General features: G+C 40.2%; 1 protein-coding gene across 1 annotated transcript in view; it reads right to left on the bottom strand.

The window, feature by feature from the left end:
* Positions 1-1,126: 1,126 nt before the first annotated feature.
* Positions 1,127-13,275, bottom strand: part of RGCC (regulator of cell cycle) — a 39,698-nt gene continuing 27,549 nt past the window's right edge. Inside the window, exons 3-5 of the mRNA XM_030565896.1 lie at positions 9,217-9,330; positions 4,433-4,495; positions 1,127-2,608 (exon numbers count right to left, since the gene is read on the bottom strand). Of these exons, the coding sequence (XP_030421756.1) occupies positions 2,601-2,608; positions 4,433-4,495; positions 9,217-9,330 (185 nt within the window). The 3' untranslated portion in view covers positions 1,127-2,600. The remainder of the gene's footprint in view (positions 2,609-4,432; positions 4,496-9,216; positions 9,331-13,275) is intronic.

Consider the following 13,275-nt stretch of genomic DNA (forward strand, 5'->3'; position numbering starts at 1 on the left):
TAAGTACTGTAAGGACCTGATATTTAAAAGGTACTTACACATTTCTCCCCTCAGCATTGCTATGCCTGACGTGTCCCTGCCACCTCATGGAATCCTCAGCCCAGATTTAGGTGCCACATGGGGAGAGAGGCACCTGAGGAAGGGATCCTCAAAAGCCAGCTAGCTGAGTACGGTGCCAACTAAGCTAACTGGGAGTGAAATGAAGAAGCAAGGGGAGGGGCTTTGGTCCAGATCCTCAATGATATTTAGGTGCCTAACTCCCATTGATCTGGATCTTTTCCAGCTAGCTGAGAGGTAGGCATTTCCTTCCTAATCAATAAGCCTGGTGTTTAGGTTACTGGGAGAAGGGATTTGAATCCAGGTCTGTCATATTGTAGGGAAGACTGGGCTGGGATGTTGAACTTTGTTTGTTAGAGCTGTTCCACTTCATATAAATAGCTAAATATTTCTTGGAAGAGGGCTTGAACCTAGGTCTCCTACATTTTAAATTAGTGCCATTGCAGTTTTATAACAATCTTTTTGGATGTTTTTCTACATTTTCAAATATATTGATTTGAATTACACCACAGAATACAAAGTGCACAGTGCTCATATTTTTATTACAAATATTTGTGCTGTAGAAAAGAAATAGTATTTTTCAATTCATCTCATACAAGTACTGTAGTGCAATCTCTTTATAGTGAAAGTGCATCTTACAAATGTATAATTTTTTTTCACAGAACTGCACTCAAACAAAACAATGTAAAACTTTCAAGTCTACAAGTCCACGCAGTCCTACTTCTTGTTCAGCCAACCGCTAAGAAAACAAGATTGTTTACATTTACACGAGATAATGCTGCCCGCTTATTTACAATGTCACCTGAAGTGAGAACAGACAGACATTCTCATGGCACAGTTGTAGCCAACATTGCAAGGTATTTACATGCGAGATAAGCTAAACATTTCTATGCCCCTTTATGCTTCAACTTGTAGATTGCACTTGTTTATCTTTTTTACAGTGCAAATATTTGTAATCAATAATATAAAGTGAGCACTGTACCCTTTGTATTCTGCATTGTAATTGAAATCAATATATTTGAAATGTAGAAAATATCCAAAAATATTTATAATAAATTTAAATTGGTATTCTATTAACAGTGCGATTAAAACAATTAATCACAATAAAATTTTTTGATTGTTTGACAGCCCTACTATCTAGCTTTTTCTCAGTGCTTTAAGCATGCTCGGAGCTTAAAGAATCAGTCCCTGCTGACGAGATAGGCATTCTCCCCAGGGCCGGCATTGGACTTGCTGAGGCCTAAAGGCAGAAACTAAGGAGTGGGTCCCCCTGCTGAAGCCCGAGCCTCACCGCCTGGGGTGGAAGCCCCTCTCCCCCACTCATAACTTAGTTTCACGGGGGCCTCCTCTGATGTGGGGCCCTGGGCAATTGCCCTACTTTCTATGTCATAATGCCAGCCCTGATTCCCTCACCCACTTTGAGAATCCTATTTGGGGCCTCTTCTTCAGTAAGGGCTCACTAGCTGTGGGGCAGCATCAATGCTTAGGTGGCTTTGCGAATGCTGACAAGCAAAAAATTAAGATGCTTACAGGCAGTGGCACCCAAAAAGGCAGTTACCTAAATACCTGTGTGGATATGACCATAAGTGACTTACAGGCTAAGTCACACTTTGAAAATGACTTAGGTATGTAGGAGCCTAAATCTTACTGAAAGTCAATGGGATTGTCACTTAGGCATTGCTCCACTCAGCATTGCAAGGCCTAGGCACCTTTAAATATCTTGGCCTAAGTGTGTTGGCTCCCAATCAGTGTTTGATTTAGAGTGGTGCATTCAATAATTTAAACATTTAAATGACACCACCAAAGCTTGGAAGTTCATTAAGGGGGTCTCTTAGATAGGGCCTGAAAGCTCTTCCACACACACATACCCAAATCTAACAGATACTGAAGTCTGTAGAATTACACCAGACTTATTCTAGTGTGAGATCAGCATTTGGCTCAACTGATTCTATTCCCTAGGCATTTAACACTCACATTTAACCAACTTTGGCCCTATAACTGAGAAAAATGTCAAGTTTTGCATAAAGCCTGCATTTTGTTATTTTGCTTATTGTGAAATAAGTTATCAGAAATTTTAAAATCTGATGCATAGTCTCAGGAACTGAGATGAGTTTAATTTATTATTAAGTTTCAATCTTCTTAAACCCACAGAGAGATTTTAGACAGCTACATTTCAGTTCAAGTTTTATTTGTATACAAAAATATATTAAAAGCATTAAAGTTTCCAACTATATAAAATTACAAATATATTTTCATAAATTTTAATTTAAAATTGCTTTTAAGCTATATTTTAAAGAAAAAATATAGTATCAGCACATTTAAGTTATCTGATCCTGCCTGCTGCAAAGTAACAAAACTGATGTCATCAGTTAAATGCTTAGAGAAGGTGACTATTGTTATGTTCAGAAGATGAATATGCTGGATGGCAAAGCTGACAGTTGTCAGACATGGCAGCGGCTTTCAGTGATCCATAGCATTAGGTCTTCATTGCATCTTTCGAGGAATTATCTGTAGACAGGAATGATGCCAAAAATCCCTTTGCTTCACATACCTGTAAACATGAAAGATAAGAGATCCCAAATGTTACACTTAACAAGATGACGTTTCAGTGACAAAATGTCATATTTGATGTCCCGTTTCTTAAACTGTCTGCTATGAAAGGGGAGAAAGCCAAAATATATATACAGAAACCAAAAAGTTATAAAGATTGTAAAGGTTTAAGAAAATCACTGTTCTAATGTGTGTCTTAGGTATTCAAAGGCATCTGCATAAGTAAGTGTAGGTTGTTGCATAACCCCATCTATATAGTAGAACTCAAAATATGTGATAGTAATATAAGACCGAAGTTGGCCTTTTTCACTGCATTACAGAGTCAAAGAAAGTTGGCATGTGAAAGTAGAGATGGTTACATGGTGAATGAATAAGACAGGGTTGAAAAACCATGGACTATTGGCTTATTACAATGCACTATATAGTGGCAGCAGGGGGCATTCACCCTCTCAACTTGCTCTGCATTAGGAAATAGATAATTTAATGAAGTCAGTATGAAACAGGCAGCCCAAGAAAATCACCTGCAATACAGCTGTGAAAGCCCTTGCAGCAAAAACCCAAAGAAAAGGTTGTATCAGACTCTCCTTTTTGGGTTTCGGTCTTCCTTGAATACCAAATTTCCTGACTCTCTGCCTTTCTGAAAAGAGGCTACAGATTAATCAAATTTAATCTCACTGGGAAAGAATGGATAGCTCTAGAGTGGATCCTTTGCAAAAGAGGAGTAAATAAGAAAATACTTAAAATAAGTGAAACTATGCCAGAATTAAGATACAAGTGAGAAGACAGCAAGGGCTAAACACAAATAAGCCAGATCATAAACTTGTGTTACAATCATAAAAGAAGTTGTCTTGAGTTAAACTCAAGGCAAATCAACTACGGCTTAAAAACTACAAAGAAGGGGAAACAAAGGATTTAAAACACAAACTAACAATGTGTGTTACATCTTTCGTTCTTTGTCTGTACTGCCTGTTTAGGCTCCAGGGGGCTCATCACTCTGTTTGCAAGCAAAGGAATACAAGACCATGGCCCAAATGAACAACACAGGCAAACTGTGAGAATAGATGTAACACAATAGTTAAAAAGAGAAGTATTTTTCCATAGCCTGATGAAGAGCCAAAGAATAGTGTAACTGAACAACAGATTGTCAGGTAGTGACAAATTTGGTCTATATTTAATGGAGACTAGATTAACTGATTTTTTTGATTATTATTATTTTTTTTAATTTAAAGTACAAGGCATGGACTTCCTTTCCATAATTATTTTGTAAAGACAATGATAGCAGTCTAATATTTACATTTATACCAGTCATTCATAGTTACTGGCCAGTTATTTAGACTTACAGGACTATGAAATACAAGCCTGTTTTTTCACTGTGTTGAATCAGTTTTTGAAGAACTCTTGCTTGCATAATAGGTGCACTGTCAAAGCAACTTCATGATATATGGTTTGTTTTATGTTCCAAAAATGCTATATGTAAGAAAGTGTTAGTCCAAATCAAGTTGAATTTGGCTGCTAAAAAGTGGGAATATATACAAGGAGGCAGGGGAGGGGATAAATGAGAGTGTCTATGTAGCACATGATCACACTATCAGACAGGAAAAGCAGACTAAGGAGACCTAAAAGTATAAATACATGGACAAAGGCAGATCTGTCCCCATGTTCTACCCCATTACTTCTCCCACAACAAAAGACACAAAAAAACCCTCTAATATTCTATGTAAAAATACTGTTTCCATCCCCCAACCCCATCTCTGTTGATATTCTGTACTGTAAATAGTTTGACTTCCATCATTTTTAAGGTACCACACACAGTGAATCTACTTACTTGCTAATGTCCTGTCAAGATCAGCAATAAAGTCTTCTAGTTCTTTTGTGTCCCCAAGTTTTGCTGCAAAATAAGAGCTTAAGGTCAGCACTCCTGATAAGTGAAAAATGTAAATCTCTGCCACTGAGGCAAATAAAGATCATTAGAAACCATTTGAATTTTGAAGGACAACTCCCAACATTATTCCCAGTAGTATCTAATCTCTTCTTGATTATCTTCAGAGAGGGTTCCTTGACCTCTTCCTTTAATAGTCCTACTGCAATGTCCAAATGTTTCTGAGAAAAGATTGTCCTGATATCTGGCCTAAAATTTTGATTCCTTTACATGCATCCGACGAAGTGGGTATTCAGCCACGAAAGCTCATGCTCCAATACGTCTGTTAGTCTATAAGGTGCCACAGGACTCTGCTGCTTTTACAGATCCAGACTAATACGGCTACCCCTCTGATATTATTTAAGGGAATTATTCATATGATGACATTAGAGCAAAACTAATTTGTTTCCTTAAAAAATTAGAAGTTAAGCTTTTTCCATCACTCTTAGATGTCCACTGCTTTATGTATATGTATATTTATGTATAAATTCTAGTATTCTGTCCAATCCAGTTTTTTAATATTGCAAGTAGCTTCTATCACTTCCTTCTAGAGACTATTCCACAATTAAATAAACCTTGCTCTCAAGAACAGCTTCCGGATAGTCAGTCTAATTCTTTGCTGAGTCTCTGCTGCCAGCTTAATTGGATGCCATTACTTCTCATTACTACCCCCTAGTACCAAGTTAAATAGTTAATTCTTCTCTTTGTTATTTACAGCCTTCTGGTATTTGTAAGATTATGTCCCCACCTCCCCTTAGACGGCTTAATCAAACTGTACATATATAGCTTTTTATCTTTCTTCCTAAGTAAATCCCTCCACATTCCCTGAAATGGGTGCTCAGTTGCACAGCCTTAATATTGCCTTAGCTTAATTTATGTAAGGAATTTAAATTAAATATACAGCATCTCAGCATGTGTGTTCACATATGGGTAGGTGTGACCCTGAGCACCTCTGTATTCACACCCTACACACTACTGAATTAATCTTTCTACAAAATATGCCTTGTGAGGTACAGTAACTCCTCACTTAAGTGTAGTTATATTCCTGAAAAATGTGACTTTAAGCAAAATGATGTTAAGCAAATCCAATTTCCCCATAAGAATTAATGTAAATAGGCGGGGGTTAGGTTCCAGGGAAATTTTTTTCACCAGACAAAAAACTATATATTATATAGATATACACACAGTATATGTTTTAAACAAACAATTTAATACTGTTCACAGCTATGATGATTGTGAAGCTTGGTTGAGGTGGTGAAGTTAGAGGGTGGAAGAGGGAGGGATATTTCCCAGGGAATGCTTTGCTGCTAAATGGTGAACTAGCACTCAGCTGAGACCTCAAGGGTTAACACATTGTTGTTAATGTAGCCTCTCACACAAGGCAGCACGAACAGGAGGAAGGGGCGACAGCATAGCAGACAGAGACAGACACCCACCCTGTGTGTGGGAGAGAGATATGCACACTGCCCCTTTAAGTAAGCTGACCCACTCTTAAGCGCATTGTCTTTTTAAGTGGATCAGGAAGTTGAGATGATAGTTGCTGCCCCAAGCTCTCTCTGTCTCTCTCTGTCTGTGTCCCCTCCCTGCTCTATATGGAGAAGAGGGTAAGTGGGGTGCAGGGTCAGGGGGGAGGGGGACATCCTGACATTACCCAGCTCCCTTCCCCCCCTGCACAGCAAACAGGAGTCCCTGGGAGCAGCTCCAAGGCAGAGGGCAGGAGCAGCACATGGCAGTGGGGGGAGGGACAGCTGAAACTGATAGCCTGCTGGGTGGCTGCAGAACAGGGAACTTAGTGGAGTGGGGAGCTGCCGGTCCACCGTGTTCCAAGCCCCCCATCAGCTAGCTGCAACGGGCTGCTCTTCCTGCAAGCTGTGGACAAAGCAGGTGGCTGCCAAATGACATTAGAAGGGAGCATCGCACACCTTTACATGAGCACGTTCCCTAATTGATCAGCAACGAAACAACATTAACCTCCCTTGGTTTTCACACCTCAACTGCTAGAAGAGGGCCTCATCCTCCCTGATTGAAGTAACCTTGTTATCTCTAGCTTGGTTCTTGCTTGCATATATATACCTGCCCCTGGAGATTTCCACTACATGCATCCAACGAAGTGGGTATTCACCCACGAAAGCTTATGATCCAATACGTCTGTTAATCTATAAGGTGCCACAGGACTCTTTGCTGCTTTTACAGATCCAGACTAACCCAGCTACCCCTCTAATACTTAACGTTAACCGGGATGACTTTAAGTGAGGAGTTCTGTATCATTTAAAAACTAAAAGCACACTGATCATTTATATTCTTGTGCAATGTGTGTATAAAATGTGTATTAAGAGTTATGAAGATACTGTAATCATAATTTCAGTTTGTGTTTACCAGACAAGTCAGGGAAATGAGTAAACTGGTTTCTCAAATATAAAGGACAAGCTGACACCTCTAGCCAGGTGTCATCAAAGTTGATTGGCAATCACCTGTCAAGTGGCTATTCTTTGGCAAATGAAGGGAAGCAGGAACAGATCAATCTGCATTTTAGCAAACAGCAGCATGGAACTTCTTTCACCATGAGATTCCATGTCTGCTTCCTCACAGCTGGAATGAACTTTATCTATGGGTAATCCTCAGAAATTTGCATTTCAAAGGGTGACTGGACTATAAAAGTCAGGGGCAAACACACCCCAGACTCTCTCTTTCACCTAAGACTTTGCGGGGACAGCCTGACCTGAGAAGTTGCTCAACCATGTTGCTTGGAACCTGTGATAAGGATTTTATCTCAAACCAAGTCTAGCTTGTTATGTTTTAGCTACTAGAAAGTGTTTTATCTTTATTTCTCTTGTAACCATTTCTGAATATACTACCATATATTTGTATTCACTTATAACCTCTCTCTTTGTAGTTAAATGAACTTGTTTTATTATTAAATCTAAACTAATCCAATGTTGTGTTTAAACTGAACTGTTTGGTAACTCCAGTTAAAGCAGTAAACTTGAATATTGGCCCTTTACAGGGGCAACAGACCTTTTATATCTGAAATGTCCAGGAGAGGTTTGGACAGTGCAGACCACAGGTGTCTGGGAAAATTCAGGTCTGGGAGCGTATTGGGGATGCAAGTAGTAACCAAGGCTTGTGGAAGCCAGAGTGTGACTGGCAGGCTACTTGGATCAGAGCTGCTGGACCAGGTCTGTAGCTATACGCAAACACTCAGGGTGCGACTTGCATGCTGGTAGACTGTTTTTGAGCAGCCCAGTGGGGAGCTACAACAGCAGAGAACTGTGAGGCATCCAAGGTTGTGGGGCTGTCTAGATTGCACCCCAGAATGTGACAGGTAGGTCTCCATACATGTATACAGATAATATAAATGAAGGTGGGCAAAATACTTTAGCAAGTACAGTAGAACCTCAGACTTACGAACACCTTGGGAATGGACATTGTATGTAACTCTGAACAAAACGTTATGGTTGTTCTTTCAAAAGTTTACAGCTGAACATTGACTTAATATAGCTTTGAAACTTCACTATGCAGAAGAAAAATGCTGCTTTTAACCATCCTAATTTAAATGAAATGAGCACAGAAACAGTTCTTTACCTTGTCAAATCTTTTTTAAAACGTCCCCTTTATTTTTTAGTAGTTTACATTTAACACAGTACTGTACAGTATTGTTTTTTTTTTCTTTTTTTGGGGGGGGGGGAAGGTGGCAAAGGAGGGGTGTCTCTGCTGCCTGATTGCGTACTTCCGGTTCCAAATGAGGTGTGTGGTTGACCAGTCAGTTTGTAACTCTGAGGTGCTACTGTATGTGAAAGCTCTGTGTAGCATGAATATATGCCTGTTCCTTTCATTGGCTTAGAGTATATCTACCCTGAAGTTAAGAGAGTGCTTCCCAGCATGGGCAGATTGATCCATGCTAGCTCTGCTCACTCTACCGCCTTAAAATAGCAGCATGACCATGGCAGCACGGTTCAGGTTAGCCCCTTGAGTAAAAACCCACCCAGCCCCCCTGGGTATATAACCCACTAGCTGGACCACTTTGGCCACTCTGCTATTTTTAGCATGCTAGCACGAGCAGCGCTAACACAGGTCTGCCTATCCGCACTGGGAAGCATACTCCCAGCTGCAGTGCAGACATCACTCTTCAGAAAAGATGTAAGGTAACTCAAGTTATCTTCGCGCAAGTTAAGGCCTCTCAAGTTAGCCTAGGTCAAGTGAGAGCAGTGACACTGCAAAGAGTGATTGTGTCAGCAGCTGACAAGTTCTGCTAACTCAAGTTGTAGCCTATCTGCTATGACAGGCCAGACAACTCACATTAAAAGCACCCCTGCACTCAAGTTAAGCATTTTGTGTACATTCAAGTTGTAACATGAGTTAACTCTTCAGTGAAAATAAACCCATTCAAGGAAGTATTTAGCAAAACAAATCACAAGTTTAGATCAGCCAAAAACTAATGTTTCCTTTAATGCTGTAGATTCACAGCTAATAGAGTTGGCAGGCCCACCTGTGAACCACTGGTTATTGCAGACATTGCACCTAATGTGCCATTGTGTTTAGCACAGATACTAGGAGGACTTCTGTTTGAAGTAGTCTTAATACTAACACTCAGAAGCTTATTCACATCTTAAATATCAGTAGATTAACATTTTACAAGATGAGTCTGCACCACTCAGAGTTCAGAAGAAACTTAAAGTTACTATGAGATTTACCTTTACAAGGAGTTATTGCTGGAGATGGTAAAGTAGGAGTTGGAACTGACATTGTTGGAGAGTTAAGTTTTTCATCACTGAAGCTAAAACTGTTTCTGTAGAGTGAATCTGCACCTGTAAGACAAATTATAAGTATTAGAAATTAAGACCAATGCCTATGGCAAGTTTATAACAGTAACGAAACAAACAAAATATGTATACATCAAAGGTGGAGTTTGGGGGGGGTGTTGCCTCCTCCCCCAAATTGCAAGCCTCAGACTAGCAGCCATAGTGTGCAATGCAATGAGTTCAGCAGAGGAGAAAGGAGATGTGTTGCTCCCAGCTTGTGCCCCTGAGGCAGGGAGTCAGAATTTTGTTTATAAACAGACTGATTAACAGGTGATTATGATAAGAAAGGGCTGTTGGGATGTTTCCTAAAGTTAAATGATCTGTTCCAAATTTGGTGCAGTGCAAAAAGTAAGTAGCCTAAATGATAGAAAAGTAATTGTAGGTGGATAGAAAACTGGCTAGATCATTGGGCTCAATGGGTAGTGATCAATGGCTCCATGTCTAGTTGGCAGCCGATATCAAGTGGCGTGCACCAAGGGTCGGTCCTGAAGCCAGTTTTGTTCAATATCTTCATTCATGATCTGGAGGATGGCGTGGACTGCACAATCAGCAAGTTTTCAGATGACGCTAAACTGGAAAGAGTGGTAGATACACTGGAGGGTAGGAATAAGATACAGAGGGACCTAGACAAATTAGAGGATTGGGCCAAAAGAAATCTGATGAGGTTCAACAAGGAAAAGTGCAGAGTCCTGCACTTAGGACGGAAGAATCCTATGCACTGTTACAGACTAGGGACCAAGTGGCTAGGCAGCAGTTCTGCAGAAAAGGACCTGGGGTTACAGTGGATGAGAAGCTGGATATGAGTCAACAGTGTGCCCTTGTTGCCAAGAAGGCTAACGGCATTCTGGGTTGTATAAGTAGGAGCATTGCCAGCAGATCGAGGGATGTGATCATTCCCCTCTATTCAACATTGATGAGTATTGTGTTCACTTTTGGGCCCCACACTACAAGAAGGATGTGGAAAAATTGGAAAGAGTCCAGCAGAGGGCAACAAAAATGATTAGGAGGCTGGAGCACATAATTTATGAGGAGAGGCTGACAGAACTGGGATTATTTAGTCTGCAGAAGAGAAGAATGAGGAGGGATTTGATAGCTGCTTTCAACTACCTGAAAAGGGGTTCCAAAGTGGATGGATCCAGACTGTTCTCGGTGGTAACAGGTGACAGAACAAGGAGTAATGGTCTCATGTTGCAGTGGGGGTGGTTTAGGTTGGATATTAGGAAAAAAAAATTTCACTAGGAGGGTGGTGAAGCACTGGAATAGGTTACCTAGGGAGATGATGGAATCTCCTTTGTTAAGAGGTTTTTAAAGTCAGGCTTGACAAAGCCCTGGCTGGGATGATTTAGTTGGGGATTGTTCCTGGTTTGAATAGGGGGTTGGACTAGATGATCTCCTGAGGTCCCTTCCAACCCTCATATTCTATGATTCTACAGTTGTTTCAATTGTTGTATTCAGGAAGTAGTAACAAAGTTACTAATATCTTTCTTTGAGAAGATAACTGATTTTTTAGACAAAAAAAATGCAGTAGATCTAATCTACCTGGATGTCAGAAAGGCACCTGATACCATTACACATGAGAAATTATTCAACTGGAGAAGATGGGGATTAATATGAGCACTTAAAGGTGAACAGGAACTGGTTGAAGAGGAGACTACAATAGGTCATACTGAAAGATGAACTATCAGGCTAGAAGGAGGTTACTAGTGGAGTTTGTAACTATCCTTTAAATCGGCTTCGGTACCCAATGACTGGAAGTTAGCTAATGTAATGCCAATATTTAAAAAGGGCTCTAGAGGTGATCCCAGCAATTACAGATCGGTAAGTCTAATGTCAGTACCAGGCAAATTAGTCGAAACAATAGTTAAGAATAAAATTGTCAGACATGTAGAAAAACAAACTGTTGAGCAATAGTCAACATGGTTTCTGTAAAGGGAAATCGTGTCTTACTAATCTATTAGAGTTCTTTGAAGGGGTCAACAAACATGTGGACAAGGGGGATTCAGTGGACATAGTGTGCTTAGATTTCCAGAAAGCCTTTGACAAGGTCCCTCACGAAAGGCTCTTATGTAAATTAAGCTGTCATGGGATTGAGAACTGGTTAAAAGACAGGGAACAAAGGGTAGGAATTAATGGTAAATTCTCAGAATAGAGAGGGGTAACTAGTGGTGTTCCCCAAGGGTCAGTCCTAGGACCAATCCTATTCAATTTATTCATAAATGATCTGGAGAAAGGGGTAAACAGTGAGGTTGCAAGGTTTGCAGATGATACTAAACTACTCAAGATAGTTAAGACCAAAGCAGATTGTGAAGAACTTCAAAAAGATCTCACAAAACTAAGTGATTGGGCAACAAAATGGCAAATGAAATTTAATGTGGATAAATGTAAAGTAATGCACATTGGAAAAAATAACCCCAACTATACATACAATATGATAGGGGCTAGTTTAGCTACGAGTCAGGAAAAGGATCTTGGCGTCATCGTGGATAGTTCTCTGAAGGTGTCCACGCAGTGCGCAGAGGCGGTCAAAAAACCAAACAGGATGTTAGGAATCATTAAAAAGGGGATAGAGAATAATACTGAGAATATCTTATTGCCCTTATATAAATCCATGGTACGCCCACATCTCGAATACTGTGTACAGATGTGGTCTCCTCACCTCAAAAAAGATATTCTAGCACTAGAAAAGGTTCAGAAAAGGGCAACTAAAATGATTAGGAGTTTGCAGAGAGACCCATACAAGGAAAGATTAAAGAGGCTAGGCCTCTTCAGCTTGGAAAAGAGGAGACTAAGGGGGGATATGATAGAGGTATATAAAATCATGAGTGATGTGGAGAAAGTGGATAAGGAAAAGTTATTTACTTATTCCCATAATACAAGAACTAGGGGTCACCAAATGAATTAATAGGTAGCAGGTTTAAAACAAATAAAAGGAAGTTCTTCTTCACACAGCGCACAATCAACTTGTGGAACTCCTTACCTGAGGAGGTTGTGAAGGCTAGGACTATAACAATGTTTAAAAGGGAACTGGATAAATTCATGGTGGCTAAGTCCATAAATGGCTATTAGCCAGGAAGGGTAAAGAATGGTGTCCCTAGCCTCTGTTCATCAGAGGATGGAAATGGATGGCAGGAGACAGATCACTTGATCATTGCCTGTTAGCTTCACTCCCTCTGGGGCACCTGGCATTGGCCATTGTCAGTAGACAGATACTGGGCTAGATGAACCTTTGGTCTGACCTGGTACGGCCGTTCTTATGTTCTTATGTTCCTCGGGGATCAGTCTTGGGATCAATCTTATTTAACATTTTTATTATTGACCTTGGCACAAAATGTGGGAGTGTGGTAATAAAATTTCCAGATGATGCAAAGTTGTGAGGTATTGCCAATACGGAGGAGGATTGAAATATCATACAAGAAGATCTGGATGACATTATAAACTGGAGTAATAGAAATGCGATGATATTTAGTAGTACAAAGTGAAAGGTCATGCACTTAGGGATTAACAACAAAAAATTTTGCTACAAGCTGGGCACTTATCAGTTGGGAAGTGAGAAAGGAGGAGAAAGACCTGGGTGTGTTGATCAATCACAGGATGAATATGAACCATCAATGTGATGCAGCTTTGAAAAAGGCTAATGTGATCCAGGTGTGCTTCAGGCAAGCTATTTCCAGTAGAAACAGGGAAGTGTTACTACCATTATACAGAGCACTGGTGAGACCTCATATGGAATACAGTGTGCAATTCTGGTCTCCCATGTTTACAAAAGATGAATTCAAACTGGAACAGGTGCAGAGAAGGCTTACTGGGATGATCTGAGGAATGGAAAACCTATCTTATGAGCAGAGACTCTAAGAGCTTGACTTGTTTAGCCTAACCAAAAGAAGGCTGAGAGGAGATATGATTCCTCCCTATAAATAAAACAGAGGGATAAATAGGAGGGAGGGAGAGGAG

Source organism: Gopherus evgoodei, chromosome 1, assembly GCF_007399415.2.
Source record: "Gopherus evgoodei ecotype Sinaloan lineage chromosome 1, rGopEvg1_v1.p, whole genome shotgun sequence".
NCBI lineage: Eukaryota > Metazoa > Chordata > Testudines > Testudinidae > Gopherus > Gopherus evgoodei.